Source organism: Zootoca vivipara, chromosome 6 (assembly GCF_963506605.1).
Source record: "Zootoca vivipara chromosome 6, rZooViv1.1, whole genome shotgun sequence".
Taxonomy (NCBI): domain Eukaryota; kingdom Metazoa; phylum Chordata; class Lepidosauria; order Squamata; family Lacertidae; genus Zootoca; species Zootoca vivipara.
In genome coordinates, this window is record NC_083281.1 from 87,724,693 (window position 1) to 87,746,033 (window position 21,341).

Below are 21,341 nucleotides of genomic sequence, written 5' to 3' on the forward strand. Positions count from 1 at the left end.
ATACTTGGGTTTGGACTAGATGACCGTTGGGTGCCCCTCCCAACTCTACAATTCTATGATTCCTTATCTTTGCATGCCTGGAAAGAATATAAGAACAGGGATCTCTGGGATAGGGAGCAATAAAGCGGGCAGTCTGTTTACACAACAAATGTTAAAAAAAATAGTAAAATGTCACAATCAGAATACTTAATAGTGCAAAGATTTTTGGGACAAAAAGGAATCTATTTCTCTGTTATCCCTGACAAATAAACCTCTCTCCCTGCATGGATTTGTTCACCTCCCGCACCTTCTTAAAAACAAACTATGGTATTTCGGTTCCTGCTGTTTAAAGCTTTAAACCATGTTGCAAACCGCTGCGGCACTTTTTTTTTTTTAACGACGCAGCGGTATATAAATGCTTTTGCAACTAAAGAACATAGCTGCCAAGTTTTCGCTTTTCTCGCGAGGAAGCCTATTCAGCATAAGGGAAAATCCCTGTAAAAAAGGGATAACTTGGCAGCTATGCTAAAGAAATGCGCTCTTCACCTGCTCAGAGGCACGGTGGGAGAGCTAAGCCCCAGGTGAACTCTAGGCGGCGCCACGCCGGGCGCTTCTCTCTCTCCGCAACCAACTTAACAGCCCCTCGACTTTGCTAAAAATACAGTTCGCTCTCTTTAATGGAGAGCTGGGCGATTTGCTCTCTCTCTCTCTCTCTCTCTCTCTCAAATGGCTTTGATTGACAGCCTCCCTCCCCACCCCGCACCGAGGGGCGGGGCCGGGCTTAGGCAGGCAGCGGCCGACAGGCGACGGGGCTCAGTGGCCACCTGTGGGACCAACCGAGGCGGCTCCTCCCGGCACGATGGGGCACGATCGGACGCTCCGGCTGCAGTTCGGGAACCGGATCGAGGTGGTTTGCGTGGTGGGCACCCGCCTCTGCACCGACGTCTATGGGTGAGGCCGCCTATACTTCCATCTCCCCCCACCAAAAAAAAAGTTTTGGATCTTCAGAAAGGGAAACCCCCCCCCGCCGCCGCACCAGAAGGACCCAGCACGACTTTCCAGGTCCTTTTGGATCTCTCCTTCCCAAATAGCTCCACCCCCCCAAAAAAATTGCATCGTCTGAAGGGGACCCCCACCACTGCATAAAAGCGCCTTTATTTTCGATTCCCATCCTTTCTTTAGCCCAGCATCTGCTGCCACCACCCCCAGCAAGAAATCCTTTTCAAAGCAGTCCCTTCCTTGACACCCCCCAACCCCCTATTGGTTTTGCTGCCGGACCCTCACCATTACCCACCCCAGCCCCATGCTGGCACCTGCCTATCCTCACCCATATTCCTTTAGTTCCTTTAGCAATGCCCCCCCTTTCTAATCACCCCTCCCAGTAAAATGTCTCTCCACCATCTTCTTAGGTGCAAACAGCCTCCTTTAGCATCACCTGTTTTTGGCGGATATTGGTGCTCCGATTTTCATTTCCCTATATTTGGGAGCCCCACCCCACCCCACTCCTTGCTGCCAATATTTCCAGAGTCTGGTGAAACCCCCTGCACAGTGGCAGAGCAGCTGCCTTGCATGCAGAAGGTCCTAGCTAGGGCTGGGAGAGGCTCCCTGCATGAAATCCTTGGGGATATATGTTTCAAAAGTGGTGGTTTGCCACTGGAACCCGCTTCCGATGCGCTGCATTTAAAACCTGGACCCCCACCTTCCCCTACGGCCCCTCGGAAACCTTTCAGAATTATTTGCTGAGGAGTAGTGGTATGAAAACTCTGTCTCTGGTTGGTGAAGCGGTCTGCAAGGTTCTGAGCTATACAGAGCTCTTTGTCGCTTGCGGCTTCGAAGCTGTGCTTAGGAATGCCAGTGCAGCTCCCTTAAGTGACTTGGCTCATTGATGAAAGACTAACATGACTGGGAGCCCTCTGGGGTGTCTGTAGGAGAGGGGGCGCAAGGCAGCCAAAAGCAAGTGTTGGGCTAGGACCTGAGTTCAAATGCAGCTCAGCCATGTGAAGCTTTACCTGGCGACCTCGAAGGCCGCTCACTGTCTCTCAGCCTAGCCTACCTCACAAGGTTGCCATGAGGATTAAGAACAGGGAGGGGGAAACCTTGAGGAAAGGTGGGCTATACATGCAATGATAAATTTAAGTGAATAACGGAGCATGCCTTGCTCACACCTGACGCCTTGTATAGTCAGCTCTTAGCCAACTAAGTATTACTTAGAACAGGCCCACTGGAGCTGAGTTAGTCATGCCCATTAACTTCAATTGGTCTGCTCTTTGAGCAGGAATGGAACTTGTTACAGCCTATGGTTTTTGATAGCCACCTTCGTGTTTGGTGTGACGCAGCTTCCTGTGTTAACCTGCAGTTCTGCCGATTCCTCCACCTGCGGCTCATTGGGGAGATCACCCTGCTGTATTTTTCCACGGAAGTTTGATCATTCCTGGAAAACTGGAGCCTGCTTTGCTTTGGACTCTTAGCTGTGGTTCTCAGCACCAGGACACCTCCTATGATTCCCCCCTCCTAATGGAAAAGGGGGTTATTGACGACTATTATACCCGATGGTTTTCCTCTGCCCTCCACATTCAGAGGCAGCCATGCTTCTGAAATCCCAGTTACTGGAAACGGCAGGAGGAGAGAGTTGCTCTTGTGTTTGAATCCTGCTTGGGGCACGTGGTTGGCCAGAGGATGCTGGACTAGATGGGTCTAGAGCAGTGATGGGCAACCTTTTAAGCTTGGTGTGTTAATATTCGCCAAAAAAACCGAGCATAACTTGGGTGGTGTGTCACTTCGAGAAAAAACACCATAATTTTGCAATATTTATAGTTTAAATAACAAAAATGTATAATTGTAATATATAACTGTATTTAATAAATCAAAAACTAATTATTTAACCTAACCAAACCAAAAAACCCTTATTTATCAGTTACATGACTAACTCAGTTGTTGAGCTTTTTGGGGGGAGCTGCTGACCAAAGTTTTGGAGGTTTTTGGGGGGGTGCAAAGGTTGCTTTGCTTTTGGGGGGGATGCCCCAAAGCTGCTGCGCTTTTTTTGGGGGGGGGAAGAGAACAGAAATAAATGACGAATAATACCTTCACTGGAACTAACACGCAGCACCGACATAGTCTGCCAAAGCGCCAGAAAAAAACAGCACAGAAAGGGTTAAAAAACCAATCTCTGGCTACCAGCAACAACAACAACATAAAAGGATCCGGGTTTTAGCTGTAGCATGAGGAGGAGCGGGAGAACAAATGGGGGGGGGCGACAACAACAACAGCTTGAATGGGCCGTTGGGGCGCGTCCCAGCAGTGAGGGCTCTGCGTGTCACGTCTGACACGCGTGTCATAGGTTCGCCATCACTGGACTAGAGGATCCATCAGGCTCCTCTTACGGTACTTCTTTTCCCCATTATCCACTTTCTTTTACTCCTGTCCTGCGGCAAAGCTTCTCCTGTGGTCAGCTCAGCCACCCCAAGCAGCTGTTTGAGGTCAGCCCTGGAATCCTTTCCCGGAGCATGCGAGTGTTGAGATTAAATCTCAATCCTTCGAATTCCTGCTCAAGTAAGGGGTTTCTTGGTGTCGTGAGTGGGTGCCAGAGATGGAGAGAGTGACCTGTCGTCCCTTCCTCTGATGAGGGAGGGCTGTCAAGAGTCCTGTCTTCAGCACAGAGGTTTCAATGACAAATATATATATATATATACACAGTATATATATATATTTAAAACCCTTTAGGCTTTCCAGACTCCAGCATGCTTTCCATGTCTTTGAACCGCCTGGAAAAGGCATGCCCGTTGCTGCCAGCGCATGAGGTCCAGTGGTGAGAGAGCAGCACTCTGCGTATGCTCAGGGTTGGACCTCCTTTAGGGTGTAAGGTTGTGCATTTCAGGAGCAGAACAGAGCCTTGGGGTTGGTTCCGTTGCTAAATTCGAACATCCGAAGGAGCACGATCCTGTGCATGTTTTCCTCCTGAATAAATCCCACTGTGTTAAGGGGGCTTACTCCCAGCACGGCATGCACCCAGTCACGCGCTTTAGTTCAGATTTCACAGCTCTTTTAACCTGCAATGGCAAACATTGTTTGTGTGCCATTGTTGAGAGGTGGCGCTTTCAAACCAAACATCCTCCCGGGGGGTTTGAAATGATCTAGGTTGCAGGTGAGGACTTTGGTGCCATCTGTCACGGATGCTTTAGCTGAGATTCCTGCATTGTAGGGGGGTTGGACTAGGTGACCCCTGAGTTCCCTTCCAACTCTACAAATCCTATGATTGTTGCTAAACTAAAACTCCCACAATCCCCCCCTTTTTAAATTTTACAATTGACTTTATTAAGATTGAAAATTAAAATACAATCCATACATACTCGGAGATCGCAGTCATACCAAACACAAATTCATATATACAAAATCATATAAATCATAATATACAGAATCATATAAATCATATAAATCAGTATGCTGATGATACCCAGCTCTACCTCTCTTTTAAATCAGAACCAGTGAAGGCGGTGAAGGTCCTGTGTGAGTGCTTGGAGGCGGTTGGAGGATGGATGGCGGCTAACAGATTGAGATTGAATCCTGACAAGACAGAAGTACTGTTTGTGGGGGACAGGAGGCGGGTGGGTGTGGAGGACTCCCTGGTCCTGAATGGGGTAACTGTGCCCCTGAAAGACCAGGTGCGCAGCCTGGGAGTCATTTTAGACTCACAGCTGTCCATGGAGGCACAGGTCAACTCTGTGTCCAAGGCAGCTGTTTATCAGCTCCATCTGGTACGCAGGCTGAGTCCCTACCTGCCCGCTGACTGTCTCTCCAGAGTGGTGCATGCTCTAGTTATCTCTCGCTTGGACTACTGCAATGCGCTCTACGTGGGGCTACCTTTGAAGGTGACCCGGAAACTACAACTAATCCAGAATGCGGCAGCTAGACTGGTGACTGGGAGCGGCCGCCGAGACCACATAACACCGGTCCTGAAAGACCTACATTGGCTCCCAGTACGTTTCCGAGCACAATTCAAAGTGTTGATGTTGACCTTTAAAGCCCTAAACGGCCTCGGTCCGGTATACCTGAAGGAGCGTCTCCACCCCCATCGTACTGCCCGGACACTGAAGTCCAGCTCCGAGGGCCTCCTGGCGGTTCCCTCACTACGAGAAGCCAAGTTACAGGGAACCAGGCAGAGGGCCTTCTCGGTAGTGGCACCCACCCTGTGGAATGCCCTCCCACTAGAGGTCAAAGAGAACAACAATTACCAGACCTTTAGAAGGCATCTCAAGGCAGCCCTGTTTAGGGAAGCTTTTAATGTTTGATGGATTTCTGTATTGGATTTTTGTATTTTAGAATTTCTGTTTTGTTGGAAGCCGCCCAGAGTGGCTGGGGAACCCGGCCAGATGGGCGGGGTATAAATAATAAATTATTATTATTATTATTATTATTATTATTATTATTATTATATTATAATAATAAAGAAAAGAAAGAAAAAAGAAAGAATATATTCCAAAACCTAAGAAGGAAAAAAGAAACAAAGAAACAAAGGAGAAAGAATAAAAAGGAAAGAGAGAAGGGGGGGGAAAGGAGAAAAAAAGAAAACATACATTTATCTCATCATTCTCATCCAGAAACTAACCAATAACAGTATCCTCTAAATTCATTAAAGTATTCATCAATACTTATTGAATTATATTTACTTGGGAATGCAGTAACAGGAAACAATATCTAGAGAAATCTGAGAATAGGGATAAGTGGGAGTCTTTAGTGGGAGGAACATAGGTATTAGATTGAGATCTTTAAAACTCCCACAATCCCTGACGGTTGGCTGGGGTGGCTGCTGGGAGTTGAAATCCAGCAATAATACCTGAAGGTATTATTACCTTCAATGCTCCATCGCTGGCTACCTCCATCACTGCTCTGCCGTTTTCTAACGTAAGGATGGGCAGCCTGTGGCCCTCCACCTCCCAACCTCTGACCATTGACCAAACTGGTTGCTGAGGCTTATCAGAGATAGATTCCAGCATTGTCTGCACGGCCACAGGGTCCCCGCTTGCCTTCCCTGCCTCTGGCTACCTCCATCGCCAATCTGCCTTTCCAAAGGCAGGGGTGGGCAATTTTAATGTCTCAGCATTCCTGGTGACTGTTCACCAGACTGGCTGCTGGGAACTGGGGGTCCAATATCACCTGAAGGGCATTGGGTTCCCCATCCGTGAACTAGACCCTCACTTGCCTTTACTGCCCCTAGCTACCACCATCCCTGACTATAGACTAGGGTGGCTGGTGCTGGCAGGAGTTGGGCGTCTAAACAACACCTTGAAAGCCGCAAGCTCCCCATCCCTGAACTAAGCCCTCGCTGGTCTTCACTGCCCCTAGCTACCTCCATCACCACTTTGCTTTTTTTTATAATGCAAGGATGGGCAGCCTGCAGCCCTAGGACTTCAAAGCATTTAACATTCAGTGGCTCTAGAAAAGCGTTTTGCATGAGCTCAGATTACCATCTTACATCTAAGTGGGGAACTTCAGGTGCATTTTGCACCTGGCTGTTGGCCACTTGCAACCAAGCCAGGATGGCGCCTGACATCTCCACCATCTGGAGGCGCATGCCTGGGGATGCTTGGATCCTGACTTTTTTTGCTCACCAATGCTCTGTCCTGTAGAATTCTATCTGCTCTATTTTATCCGCACAGTCAGAATGAATTTCAGGAACCAAAATGCTTTTTCTGTGCAGCTGCAGCGGGAGCAGTGAATGACGCTACAGTTAACTGTTGTCGCTTGCCTTCACTTCCCCCACCCCAATGCCCTGCTCACAGTTGTGAAGAGTATTCCTACTACGTTATGAATGGTCCGTGTCACCATTAAGAAAAAGAGGTCGGAACTGGCTAATACTGTATATATGTGGTCTGCCCCTGGATCAAGTGACTTTTCTTTTTTTATATTCTCAAAGTTCTTAACCTAGCTCAAGATTGTCACCTTAACTTAACTAGCCAGATCTTTAAACTGAGAATCAATCCATCGTTTGAAAAATAAGAGCCCTCTTGCCCCCAAACTTGCAACTAGACATTCCATTTTGGCGACTGCAACCTTGGTTTAAGGAACCATTTGACGCCTAGCTTATATACCTGAGTTTCTAAGACTGGGGAAGAGACATTGGAGCTCAAGGTTGCCTTGAAACCTATGCTCTGTAACCCAGGCATCCCCAACTGCGGCCCTCCAGATGTTTTGGCCTACAACTCCCATGATCCCTAGCTAACAGGACCAATGGTCAGGGATGATGGGAATTGTAGTCCAAAACATCTGGAGGGCTGAAGTTTGGGGATGCCTGCTGTACCTCTCATCCCAAATCCTAGATGTAGAAGCTGGTAGTCTGGTTGCTTGGTAGCTAAGAATAGCGGGCAGTTTGCATATGCTCAGAGGTCTGTTTTGTTAGCTGTTTGTTTTGGGGTCCTGTCCCTTGCTTTGCAAACTGGCTCTGGGAGCTGAACTGTATTGAGATGCCCCTTTACCCATTGCCTGTCTGTATTTTTAAACGGTCATCCGTCCAGAGAGAACCCAGTAATCCTTTGTAAGCTTCCCCTGTCACTGCAAATGCTTGTTTGCAGCTGATTGTCCATTGTCCTGCTCGCTGAATGAGGCGTTTATGCCAGGCTTTCTGCCAGGGGCATTTGCAGATGGCACCGTCACCCATTGTGTGATCTCTCTCTCTCTCTCTCTCTCTCTCTCTCTCTCTCTCTCTCTCTCTCTCTCTCTCTCTCTCTGTGTGTGTGTGTGTGTGTGTGTGTGTGTTTTAAGCAGTGGAGTTGCCAAGTCAGTTATGCCATTGGAAGTGGAATTCAGAGGGCTTTAAAGAATGCTTGCCTCTGCAGGATAATTTTTCTCCCTTTCCGATACACTAAAAACGCCCAGACTTCTGTGGCTAAGCTTTCTTACATTTTAGTGGCTAGGGGCATGGTCATAGCTCAGGGACAGGACATCTGCCTTGCATGCAGAAGGTCCCAGGTTCAATCCTTGGCACCTCCAGGCACATCTTGAGAGAGACCCCCTGAGTCTGAAACCCTGGTGCGCCACTGCCTGCCAGAGAAGACAATGCTGAGCTAGATGGACCAACAGTCTGACTCACTGAAAAGCAGCTTCCTAGTTAACATGAGCCCTGCATTCAGAACCATGGGGACTGGAATCTTGCTCAATTTTATGACAAGGGTTGCAGCTCAGTGTGCACCTCAGGTTCAATCCCCTCTGGCAGCATTTCCAGCATTTTTTAAATTGCATTTTATATGTGTTTGTGCATTGAGTGCAAATCATAAAGGATCTGCTTTGATTGCATGTTGTTGTTTAGTCGTTTAGTCGTGTCCGACTCTTCGTGACCCCATGGACCAGAGCACGGCAGGCACTCCTGTCTTGCACTGCCTCCCGCAGTTTGGTCAAACTCATGTTCGTAGCTTCGAGAACACTGTCCAACCATCTCATCCTCTGTCGTCCCCTTCTCCTTGTGCCCTCAATCTTTCCCAACATCAGGGTCTTTTCCAGGGAGTCTTCTCTTCTCATGAGGTGGCCAAAGTATTGGAGCCTCAGCTTCACGATCTGTCCTTCAAGTGAGCACTCAGGGCTGATTTCCTTCAGAATGGATAGGTTTGATCTTCTTGCAGTCCATGGGACTCTCAAGAGTCTCCTCCAGCACCATAATTCAAAAGCATCAATTCTTCGGCGATCAGCCTTCTTTATCGTCCAGCTCTCATCACTACTGGGAAAACCATAGCTTTAACTATACGGACCTTTGTCGGCAAGGTGATGTCTCTGCTTTTTAAGATGCTGTCTAGGTTTGTCATTGCTTTTCTCCCAAGAAGCAGGCGTCTTTTAATTTCGTGACTGCTGTCACCATCTGCAGTGATCAAGGAGCCCAAGAAAGCAAAATCTCTCACTGCCTCCATTTCTTCCCCTTCTATTTGCCAGGAGGTGATGGGACCAGTGGCCATGATCTTGGTTTTTTTTATGTTGAGCTTCAGACCATATTTTGCGCTCTCCTCTTTCACCCTCATTAAAAGGTTCTTTAATTCCTCCTCGCTTTGATTGCATAGGTCAGATCTAAGGTTGTGCAAAGAGCACCTTTAATATAGTTTTGGTGCCTGTTTGGGAATGTAGTTGAATGAATGCAAATCCTTTTTAAAAAAATTACTCCGATTTCTTTCGTTTATGGGTGATATATTGGGGGAGATTCTGGGTGGCATCTGAAATCTCATTTTTTCAGAGAGCAGGGCTAGGATGTCAACTGCCCAGAGCTTTTGGGGGCATGTCGACAGGACACCAGTCCTGGGTGTAACCAAGGAGGAAGCTTTGTGTGGTTTCCAACTGCCCTGAGGTTTCTCATTATCAACTTCAATCTGCTGTGTCAACTGCTGCAGCTACCCCCCCTCCTCCCACAAGGGAGTTGCAGTGGGTTATCCAGCTGCCACTGTCAGGGGGTCTAGTTGACGCAGCATTTAAAAATAGATGTGGGAAGCTTAGGGGTGTTATGCAATGACTCCCAAAAGGGTGAAGTGGGTGGGCCAGCCAGCCACCAAAGATCCAAAAGAGGAAGGGGTTCAGGTTTCCATCCCTGACCTTGGAGCCCATGGCTGCACTACAAAAGCGAACCTGAGGCTGGGGCGTGTAGAAATCAGGATGCTTAACAATGATAATCGCATTCTTCGGAGATCGTATTTTCTTAAACCAGTGTCGTCTGGCGGTTCATGTTCAACACAGCCTGTTCTGGTTTATAGCAGAGCCAGGGTCCTTGCTTTGAGGATTGAAGCTTAGGTTTTGCAGGGCTCCTGCAGGAAGTTCTCAGTAGCTGAAATCTATAGAGTCTTGCAAGGAGAGGCTGTCGGTCGAACAGGGAATGTGCCCCTCAAAACAATCCAAAGGAGAATTCGGGGGGGGGGGAGAGAGAAACACAAGAAGAAACTGGCATATTATTGGAATCATAAAATTGTAGAGTTGGAAGGGACCCCAGGTATGATAAGAAATTCTATATTACCGGGTTGGCCTGAATATAAGCCTCACTTTCCCCCCAAATTCCGACCGTGAAGTGCGGCTTATATTAGTGACATTAGTATGCAGCCGGGAGCGCAGGGCAAACAGCGCCAGCGTAGTCCCTTGTCCTCTCCTCCAGGCTGGGAAGGGGAAAGGCTGCCGGGAATAGAGCGTGGCTCTCCCCCCCCCCCCAGTATTCAGCCAGGAGCAGTGAGGAATGGAGCGGCTTATATTCGGGTATTTTCTTTTCTTTTCTTTTTTCTCTCCCCCCCTCCAATTTTAAAGGTACGGCTTATATTCAGGTGTGGCTTATATTCGGGCCAATATGGTATTTCTATGTTATTGGTGTATGTGTCTATTGCGGTTGGGAGGGCTGGAGTCCATATGTCTGCCTCTCCTGAAGCTTCAAGAATCGCCAAGCGCATTTTGCACCTGGCTTGTCAGCAACTTGCAACCAAGTGAAGATGCCAGGGCTCCAGGATAGCGCCTGACATCTGCACCACCTGGAGGGGCATACCTCACTAGCAACACATTGTGTAGAATTCTATCTGTTATATTTCATCTGTGCAATCAGAAATGAATTTCAGGAAGCAAAAAGTCACATTGACAAATGTGACTTTAGAGCCGCCTGGCCCCCAAAATGGCAACTAGGCATTCTGTTTTGGCAACTGTAACCCTGGTTTAAGGAGCCACTTGGCACTCAGCTTATATATATCTGAGTTTCTCACACTGTCGCCAGGTATATATAGGAAAGGGCGAGGGAGGGGACAGAGCTCTGCACATCATGCGAACTCTGCTGCTCACTGTACAGCTGTGGTGGCAGTCAATCTCTCCCGCTAACAGAGACGTCTTTGGCTCTCCTGGCTTGGAGTCTTTTCCAGCACATGTGTGCAAGATTAAATTTGCTCTCTCTTTCAAGGGTTGAGTTCTCCCAGAGTAGGATTGCTCCTTCCATGCCAGCTGACAGACCTGGCGAGTGGGTGATGAAAGGAGGTGCAGTGGGGAAAGCTGCCAGTCAGTGCAGACGACACTAGATGAGATGGACCCAATAGTCCCTTTCTATACTCCTGTTTAAATCAGCCCTTCTGTCAGAACAATGAGGACTAGAAGCTTGCTTTATTTTTAAAGAAAAGACCGTGGCTCAGTGGGAGAGCACCTGATTTGCATGCGGAAGGTCCCAGGTTTGATCCCTCAGAGGGTCTAAAGACTTCCTGTCTCTAATAACAACAATAATAACAATAACTTATTATTTATACCCCGCCCATTTGGCTGGGTTTCCCCAGCCACTCTGAGTGGCTCCCAACAGAATATATAAAACACAATAAAACATCAAACATTAAAAACTTCTTTAAACGGGGCTGCCTTCAGATGTCTCCTAAAAGTCAGATAGTTGTTTATTTCCTTGACATCTGACAGGAGGGCGTTCCACAGGCCTGGCACCACTACCGAGAAGGCCCTCTGCCTCATTCCCTGTAACCTCACTTCTTGCAGTGATGGAACTGCCAAAAGACCCTCAGAAGTGGATCTCAGTGTCCGGGCTGAATGATGGGGGTATACTGACCTTTTAGGGCTTTAAAGGTCAGCACCAACACTTTGAATTGTGCTCGGAAATGTACTGGGGGCCAATGTGGGTCTTTCAGGACCAGTGTTATATGGTCTTGGCGGCTGCTCCCAGTCACCAGTCTAGCTGGAGAGCTGTTTTCTGTCGGTCAGTGAAGCCAGTAATGTGCTAGGTAGACTTATGGGTCAGTAATAATGCAACTTCCTCTGTTCTTATTTAAATTGGCTCACCCTTCAAAACCATGAGGACTGGAGTCTTCCTATTGCGCACCACCCCGGGCTCCAAGCAGCAAGAGACTCCGGGGGTTCCAGGCGCTTCCCGGCGAAAAAGATGGAGGAAGAAGAGGAAAGTCAAAGCTTGGGCAATGTTGTGGCTGTGACCAGAAAATGAAGTCTATGCAAATGTAGATTGTAGGCTCTCTGGGGCAAAGACTGGGGGGGAGTTTCAGGGTTCTGTGCCTGCAAACACCCAGTTTCGCATGACCACCCTCCTTCTGCCTGCTCCCTTACAGAGCAGCGCCTGCTGATGCCGTCACGTTTGCCGTGAAGCACTCGGATGATGTCGAGGTTGAAATCGTCCGCGACGGCCAGTCGGAGCATGCCCCCGCCAATGGCGGGACGCAGTGGCCTCTGGACCCCAAGACCACCTTGAGTATAAGGATGACGCGTCCTAGCACCGAAGCCAACGACAACAAAGTAAGAGGCATTCTCGCGCTCGTTGCTTCCCTGAGCTCCTGGTAGGCTCAGTTTTGCATTCCAAGCAGGGGCAGCATTTAGCAGTGGTTTCTGCGTTGCAGGGGGGTTGGACTAGATGACCCTCGGGGTCCCTTCTATGATTCTTTAGCTGTGATTACTGCACTGCAAAGGCTTTGACTAGATGGCCCTTTGGATTCCCTTCCCACTCTACAATTCTGTTATTCTTCGAGTATCGGGACTTGCAGGATTTTTATTTACAAATGTACAGCTTGATCAGGACCAAGCAGGACCAGGCACATGGCGAGGCAGGGATGGGGGCCTTTGCTGAGCAAATGCAAATGATGCAATTTAAATTCACTTTTGAGGGAGCATCAGCTGCCGCTGAATAAACATGCACCAGTTTTCTTGGCAGTTGTGAGGAGGGGCAAAAGTGTAGGGTCATGTGAATCTATTGTTTCAGTTCTGCTTGCAGCTGATTGCAAAACTGAAATCACTCTTGGTGTTTCTAAAGGGGCTGTGGTGTGGCAAGGGCTGTGGTTTTGTGCCAGTCCCCTAACGCTGCAAGCTTCATCCTCAAAAATACCAAGGCGGGCAGTTATGTTCCTGGCATAGAGACTGGAGAGCTCTCAGCTGGGAAGGACTGGCGGTGAACCTGCAGCAATGGAGCTGACCCTTATCTGGCACAACGTATCCTTGGATCCCTTTTCCATTTCCTAGGGTTGTAGCGTTGGAAGGGTACCCTGAGGATCATCTAGTCCAACCCCCTGCAATGCAGGAATCACAGACGGCCATCCAACCTTTGCTTTAAAACTGCCAAGGAAGGAGAATCGATCACCTTCCGAGGGAGGCCATTGCGCTGTCAACTCCGTCAACCATTCCTCATAAGGCTTGGTTTCCAGACCATCGTCATCATCTTGGTCAACCCCCTCTGCAAATCTTCCAGCTCGTCAATATCGTTCCACATTGTTCCTTTGGCTTTTCAAAACTTTAACTCTGCATTGTACGTTCTTTCCTTCCTCAGGTAACTGTGGGCTATTATGGTGAGAATGGAGGCCACCCCATTGACCAAGCTGGCGTTTTCCTGACGGGAATTGGTAAGTAGGAAGATGTGCTCTCGCCCTCTCTTTCTCTGTCTTTTCCCCTAGAATCATAGAGTAAGGGAAGGACCAGATGGCCTTCCAAACTCTGCTTAGAAACCTCCAGTGAAGGAGTGTGCACAACCTCCCAAGGCAGCCTGTTTCACTGTTTCACTGTCAGAAAGTTCTTCCTGATGTTGATATATTTTAGAGACAGCTATCCTGTCACCTCTGTCTCCTCTTTTCCACACTAAACATACCCAGATCCTTCAACCATTCCTCATCTGGCTTGGTCTCCAGACCCTTGATCATCTCGGTTGCCCTCCTCTGCACGCATTCCAGCTTGTCAATATCCTTCTTAAATTGCCTTGCCCAGAATTGGACACAGTATTCCAGGTGTGGTTTGACCAAGGCAGAATAGAGTACAGTAGTACGATTACATCCCTTGATCGGGACACGAGACTTCTGTTGGTGCAACCTAGAATAGCATAAACTTTCTTTGCTGCTGCATCACACTGTTATGTTAAGCTTGTGTTCCACTAAGACTGCTAGATCCTTTTCACATGTACTACTGGCAAACCAGGTGTCCCCCATCTTATATTTGTGCATCCGGTTCTTCCTGCCTAAGTGCAGAACCTTACGTTTGTCCCTGTTGAAATTCATTTTGTTAATTTGGGCCCAGTTCTCCAATCTGTTAAGGTCATTTTGAATCCTGATTCTGTCTACTGCGGCATTAGCTACCCCTCCCAGTTTGGTGCCCTCTGCAAAGAGGCAGTTTTTGTCTCCCCACCAAGGAATTTTCATCTGACGCAGCTAAGACGAATGGAGGCTGCCGTTCTTCTGAATCCCAGTTGCTGGAAACTGCTGGAGGGCGGTGGGCTCTTGTGCTTGGGTCCTGTTTCCAGAATTCCCATGGGGGTATCTGGCCATTGAGTGTGAGAACAGGATGCTGTGCTGGATGGGCCATTGGCCTGATAGTGCAGGCTGTTTTTAGGATCTTTCTTATGCTATGCTTCTTATCAAGCGGTTTTAAACTCTTGCTAAACAAAACAACTCTGAGTTGTCTCCCTGGAATTCCTGGCTACATCTGGAAGAACTTATCAGTGGTGGTTGTGGAGGCGGTGGAGCAATTTTTATCTACAGCCGTACCTTGGTTCTCGAACGGAATCCATTCTGGAAGTCCATTTGACTTCTGAAAGCATTCGAAAACCAAGGCGCAGGAGCACATCGGCTTCCAAAAAAAGTTTGCAAACAGGAACGCTCACTTCCGGGAGCCGAAACGTTCGAGTCACAAGGAGTTTGAAAACCAAGGCACGACTGTATTCATTTTGCTCCGGCCTTTTTTTGTGAAAGCAGGGAGCTCCTTCCAGCCCAGCTGCGCTGGCTCTTGTGGCTGTCGCTCCAGAGAAACCGTAGCTGTGAGCGTTGTCCCTCTGGTCTCCAAGGCAGCAGCAAAAACAGCTCTCCAGCAATGCTGGGGTTGTCTCACATGATGGGTCCGGATGCCATTGGGAAACTGGATAGTTGGCCCTCCTTGAAAGGTGGGTGGGGTGTATGTTACTGGACTCTTGAATTCACACACACACACACACACACACACACACACACACACACACACACACGCTTTGTTCCTTACTCTTGGAATCATAGAATTGTGGAGTTGGAAGGGACCCCCAAGGGTCAGCCAGTCCAACCCCCTGCAATGTAGGAATCTCAACTAAAACATCCATGACAGATGGCCTTCCAACCTCTGCTTAAAAACCTCCACCACCTTCCGAGGGAGTCCTAAGCTAAGGGTTCAGTCGGAATCTCCTCATTTGAATCCATCCATTTGGGTCCTGCCCTCTGGAGCAGCAGAAAACAAGCTTGCTCCCTCTTCTGTGTGCTCCTTGAGGACTAGCACCTTGCATTATTTTTAGCAGGAGGCGCTAGCTCTGTGGTGCAGCACCTGCTTTGCATGCAGAAGGTTCTGGGTTCAATCCCCAGCAGAATCTCCAGGTAGAGCTGGGGAAAGATTCCCTGTCTGAAGCCCTGGAGAAGCTGCTGCCAGCCAGTGTAGACACTGCTGGGGTAGGTGGACCAGAGCTCTGACACATCAGAAGGCAGCTTCCTAGGTTTTTATTTTAAATAAGCCCATCATTCAGATCCATGAAGGCTGGGATCTTAGGGGAAAGAGTACAGTGGTAGCATGGAACTGTTATAGATGGATCGGGAAACTGGGAAACCACCCAATAATCTGGCTTTTCTCTCTACCACCCCATGGCTATTTTACAATACAGGAATTGTCCCGGATATGCCACAAAGTGGGGAGGGCTTGCTGACTTGACTTTTGTATTTTTTCTAGAGATTTCTCTGGATGTCGATGCTGACCGCGATGGGGTGGTGGAGAAGAACCACCCCAAAAAGGTGAACATTTCTTCCTGCTTCTGTTTGCATAGAGATTTGCAAAGATGTGGTGAAGAGATTTAATATAAATAAAAATTGCCACGGGTAACCCAGCTTTGGCCACCTCAGGAGAAGAGAAGATTCCCTGGAAAAGACCCTGATGTTGGGAAAGATGGAGGGCACAAGGAGAAGGGGACGACAGAGGACGAGATGGTTGGACAGTGTTCTCGAAGCTACGAACATGAGTTTGACCAAACTGCGGGAGGCAGTGGAAGACAGGAGTGCCTGGCGTGCTCTGGTCCATGGGGTCACAAAGAGTCGGACACGACTAAACAACAACAACCCAGCTTTGAATCCCTTCACCAGCCTGATCAGTGCTTCCCCCCCCAAAAAATGTTTAGGGATACTCTCACTTTCCTACTCACATTGAATTACCGCCACTCAATGAGGCCAAACTTAGATTCACCAGATGTTTAGGGGTTTGCATACCCCTGCATCCCCCCAGAAAAAAAGCACTGAGCCCGATGCTCTCCACCTGTTTAGAATCACAACTCCCATCATCCAGTGCCACCAGAAATGCTCTCTCTGTGGCTGATGGGTGTTGTAGTCCATCGCAGCTAGAGGGGCACTCAGGTGGGTGACGGCTGGACTAAGGTCACTTGCGGGGCCTGGCCTAGAGCTGGACCGTGGCTTCCTAGGATGACTGCGGATCATTTGAAACTCTTCTCCGTGACCCTAAGCTCTCCTGCCTGAAATCTGAAGGCTGATATCTGTCTGAAATCCTGGAGAGCTGCTGACAGTCAGAGTAGACCGTACTGAGATGCATGGACCAGTGAAAGGCAGCTTCCTTGTTATATCATAACCTTCAGGACTGGAGTGTCTGCCTCCTTGGTCCCGGTTGTGTGCTTCTGTCCCCAAGGCCTCGCGGAAGCGAGACAGCTTGCCTCTCCAGCTGGGGAGGTGGGGGCGCAGGATGGAGTCAAATGGGGTTAGCCCTCAGCCCTGCGAGGCATTTAAATTGCCATGCAAAGCTCCCACGGAAAGGCTGGGACACTCTGTACGAAAGGGGAGCCTCCCGCTCTGCTCTGCTCCGCCCTGCCCTGCCCTGCCACCCGTCCTTTGGCACAGAGGCCCTCCATTCCTCCAGGCTCCCTGCTGAGACGAGGCAGTGATCCCTCTGGGCTGCAGCAACACTCCTTGGAAAGAGCCTCTTGCTACCCTGGGGTCAATCGGGGCAGAATGCTGCGCCCAACAGAACTGCAACCCAGAGCCTTCCTTAGAATCTGACTCCCAAGGAAAAGTGGCACTGAGTGTCCCCACCACTGTTTAGGAGAAGAACATCAGAAAAACCCCATGCTGATCAGGCCAATGGCTAATAATAATAATAATAATAACAATAATTTTGTTATTTGTACCCTGCTCATCTGGGTAGCCTCAGCCACGCTGGGCAGCTTCCAAAATACAGTGGTACCTCGTTTTTCGGATGTCTCCATTGCCGAACGTTTCGGTTTTCGAATGCCAAAAACCTAGAAGTAAATGCTTCCATTTTCGAACGCGCATCGGAAGTCGAATGGTGTTTTTCAATTTTCTCAATTGAATTGGCAGACAACCCTTTGCGCCTCGGTTTTCGAACGTTTTGGAAGTTGAATGGTCTTCCGGGACGGATTATGTTCGAGAACCGAGGTACCACTGTATACACTAACATAATAAAACATTAAATATTTTTAAAACTTCCGTATACAGGACCGCCTTCAGATGTCTTCTGAAGGTTGTATAGTTACTTATTTCCTTGGCTCGGGGGTGACATAACTCCATACCCTCCAACATCTCTTTGATGGAACAAGGGATGTCCTAAGGAAAAGAGGGACATTCCGAGATCAAATCAGAAACTGGGATGGCTTCTGTAAATGCGGGGCTGTCCCTGGAAAATAGGGACACTTTGAGGGTCTGCAAAATGATTGTCAATCTCACTGAGACAACTGATTAAATTTTTTTTAAAAAAAATTATTTATTTCACAATGAACATTTCTTGGTTGTAGAAGGGGGAAAAACCTCAAAGGTTAAACAATACAATTATCTATAAGAATAATGGTTTTAAAAAAATCATTGAAGGCGAATGCATACAGAAAGTCATTGACTAACCCACAGTAATTTAGTCACAAATCTGCAAGACCATAATGTGCTGCTTTGTATAGTTACTCATCTCCTTGTCATCTGATGGGAGGGCATTCCACAGGGAGGACACCACCACCAAGAAGGCCCTTTCACTGGTTCCCTGTAACCTCACTTCTTGCAGGGAGGGAACCGCCAGAAGGCCCTCAGAGCTGGACCTTAGTGTCCGGGCTGGACGATGGGGGTGGAGACGCTCCTTTAGGTATACTGGGCCGAGGCCGCTTAGGGCTTTAAAGGTCAACACCAACACTTTGAATGGGGAGCATACAGTGAGCCAACATAGGTCTTTCAGGACCGGTGTTATGTGGTCTCGGCAGCCACTCCCAGTCACCAGTCTGGTAGCCGCGTTCTAGATTGGTTGTAGTTAACTGATGGAGAATGTCCAGTGGGCAGTAGAGAAAACAGAATTTATTTTATCTTATTGGCACAACATTGGTTCAAATGATAAAAGCACAAAGGGCTTTGCCCCATTCTGCTGGCTAAACTCAAGAGGCAGTGGTGGTGTAGTAGTTAGAGTGTTGGAGTAGGACCCAGGAGAGACAAGGGTTCAAATCCGCCGCCCCGCCCCCCCGGACTTGGCCATAAAACAGGCTGGAGTAACCTTGGGCCAGTCACTGCCTCTCAGCCTAGCCTACCTCGCAGGGTTGTCGTGGGGATTAAATGAAGAGAGGGAGAGCCACCTTGAGCTCCTTGGAGATGAAAGTGCCATCAAAATGCAGTGAAAGTGTTGCAATTCCAGGCGGCGTGGACGTGGGGTCCAGATGGGCAGGGAGCTGTTCTGCTGGTGAACTGCGATAAGGAAAATCCGTACACCGGAAAGGAGGACTGCCAAGATGACAAAGTCTTCACGAAGGAAGGTAGGTGGGGTTTGTCAAATCCCCAAATCCTTTTTTTTTGTAACAGTATTTTATTCTTTTTCCAATCTAGAATGTTACGTTTGTTCCTGAGCAATTCCATTCTAATTCAGCAAAACGCGTGACTTCCTGCTCACCCGACATTGATGTTTGTAACTCAAATGACATACAATTGCATCTTAAGGTTCCGCCTTACCTAATTCCACCCTCTCTAACATGTCTCTTAATATATTCTGCTATTTTCTTGCACTTCAAACCTTGCATTTGGGAAATAACGTTTTATATAGACAAGAAAAGGGTTCCCGGTCTTTAAAAGAGTCTAGATTTGTATCAGCGCCATCAATTTTGCCATCTCTGCGTATTCCAAGATTTCCGTCACGAACCCCCAAATCCTGATGTGCATTTCTCTTTTATTTTCCTCTCCACCCCCACCCCCCACCCCGGGTCTCCTTTCCTTTCTGTCCCGGGCATCGAAACCCACCCACCCCAGACTTGGAAGACATGTCCCGCATGATCTTGAGAACAAAAGGCCCTGACCGGCTCCCTCCAGGCTACGAGATGGTCCTCTACATTCCGCTGTCCGACTGCGACAAAGTTGGGGTCTTTTACTTGCAGAGTAAGTGAGCTGTGTGTTTCCACTCTCTTTGTCATGATGTTTTTGCTGCAAGAGTCATAAGAACATAAGGAGAGCCTGGCAGCTGGATCAGGCCCAGTGCCCGCTCTGTTCCAGCCTCCTGTTCTTGCAGTGGCCACTCCAAAGAGAAGCCTACAAGCAGGATCCGAGCACAAGAGCCCTCTCCCCACCTGCAATTTCCAGCAACTGAGATTCAGAAGCATTGCTCCCTCCGACCATGGAGGCAGAGCAGAGCCATTGTGGCTGGTAGCCATCAATAGCCTCCTCTTCCTCCTCCTCCTCCTCCTCCTCCTCCTCCTCCTCCTCCTCCTCCATGAATTTGTCCAATCCTCTTTTAATGCCATCCAAGCTGGTGGCCATCACGGACCCTGTGGGAGGGAGTTACATACCCTGTTTCTCCTATTTTAAGACGTAGTCATAAAATACGCCATAGCAGGATTTTTAAGCAGTCAAGGAATATAAGCCATACCCCGAAAATAAGACAGTGATAGGCATAGCAGCAATACCGGCCGCGGCAGGAGGAGGAGGAAAAATATAAGACACCCCCTGAAAATAAGCCATAGTGTGTTTTTTTGAGGGAAAATAAATATAAGACAGTGTCTTATTTTCGGAGAAACACAGTAGTTTAACTGTGCGTTGCATGAGGAAGTCCTTCCTTTTATCCATCCTCGAGTTCCCACCATTCAGCTTCATTGGATGTCCACAAGTCCCGGGAGAGATCGAGGATGGCTTTTCACGTCTGTCGTGTCGTCTCTTGCACGCCTTTTCTCTACGCTAAAATGTCCCCAACAACGCTGCGACCTTTCCTCATAAGGGAAATCAAGGGCTCCGTCCCCTCGATTGATTTGGTTGTCCTTTTCTGAACCTTCCTCGACATCCTTTTCGAAGTGAGGCAACCAGAGCTGTCCACAGTGTGGCAAGTGTGGATGGACCATAGATTCATATGGGCAAGTTTAATTTTTAGTTCCTTTCCTAATGATCCCTGGAGCATGGGCAAGATCCCGGCACAGACTCTCTGGGGGTTGTGCTATTCCTTTCCTCACTTTCCTGGGTGTTGACTGAGCCCCCTGTCTCTTTGGGACCACACAGCAGGGGGGGGGTCTGTCTCTCTCTTCCAGCTTCTCCCTCTAAAGCAGAAGTTGGGTGGCCATCTCTCATGGAAGCATTGGTTGAGATTCCTGCATTGCAGTGGGTTGGACTAGTTCAGGCATAGGCAAACTCAGCTCTCCAGATGTTTTGGGACTACAACTCCCATCACATTCATCCAGTGCTTTACCAACTGCACTGGCTCCCGGTGGAGTACAGGATCAGGTTCAAGGTGCTGTTTTTGACCTTTAAAGCCTTATGCGGCTTAGGACCCTCGTACCTACGGGACCACCTCTCCCGGTATGACCCACAGAGGACATTAAGGTCCACAAATAATAACATATTGGAGATCCCGAGTCACAAGGTGGCTAGGCTGGCCTCGACCAGGACCAGGGCCTTCTCAGTACTGGCCCCGACCTGGTGGAACACTCTGCCCCAGGAGACTAGGGCCCTGCGGGATTTGTCATCTTTTCGTAGGGCCTGCAAGACAGAGCTGTTCCGTTTGGCCTTCGGACTGACGCAGTCTGACCCCACGGTTACCCTCCCCTAAGGTTTTATTTCATAATGGTTTTATCTTATTCGTAGATTTTTAATTTTAAAATTGAATTTTAACATTGTATTAATCTGTGTTTTAACTGAATTGTTTCTTTTATATTTGTGTTGATATTATTTGTTGTTAGCCGCCCTGAGTCCGGTCTTGACTGGGAAGGGCGGGCTATAAATAAATTATTATTATTATTATTATTATTATTATTATTATTATTATTATTATCATCATCATCATCATCATCCCTGACCACTGTTTCTGTTAGCTAAGGATGATGGGAGTTGTAGTCCCAAAACATCTGGAGGGCCGAGTTTGCCTCTGCCTGGACTAGATGACCCTTGGGGGCACCTTTCTAACTCTATGATTCTCTTCTTCTCTCC

At 48.3% G+C, this 21,341-nt stretch overlaps 1 protein-coding gene across 2 annotated transcripts in view; it reads left to right on the top strand.

Annotated features, from left to right (window-relative positions):
* The first annotated feature begins 810 nt into the window (after positions 1-810).
* Positions 811-21,341, top strand: part of LOC118087427 (protein-arginine deiminase type-2) — a 55,639-nt gene continuing 35,108 nt past the window's right edge. Inside the window, exons 1-6 of one of the 2 annotated variants that reach the window (XM_035120053.2) lie at positions 811-930; positions 12,024-12,207; positions 13,229-13,301; positions 15,628-15,689; positions 18,580-18,697; positions 19,185-19,310. In XM_035120053.2, coding sequence (XP_034975944.2) covers positions 839-930; positions 12,024-12,207; positions 13,229-13,301; positions 15,628-15,689; positions 18,580-18,697; positions 19,185-19,310 — 655 coding nt within the window. In that variant the 5' untranslated portion in view covers positions 811-838. The remainder of the gene's footprint in view (positions 931-12,023; positions 12,208-13,228; positions 13,302-15,627; positions 15,690-18,579; positions 18,698-19,184; positions 19,311-21,341) is intronic. The other variant, XM_035120054.2, reaches the window with a different exon arrangement.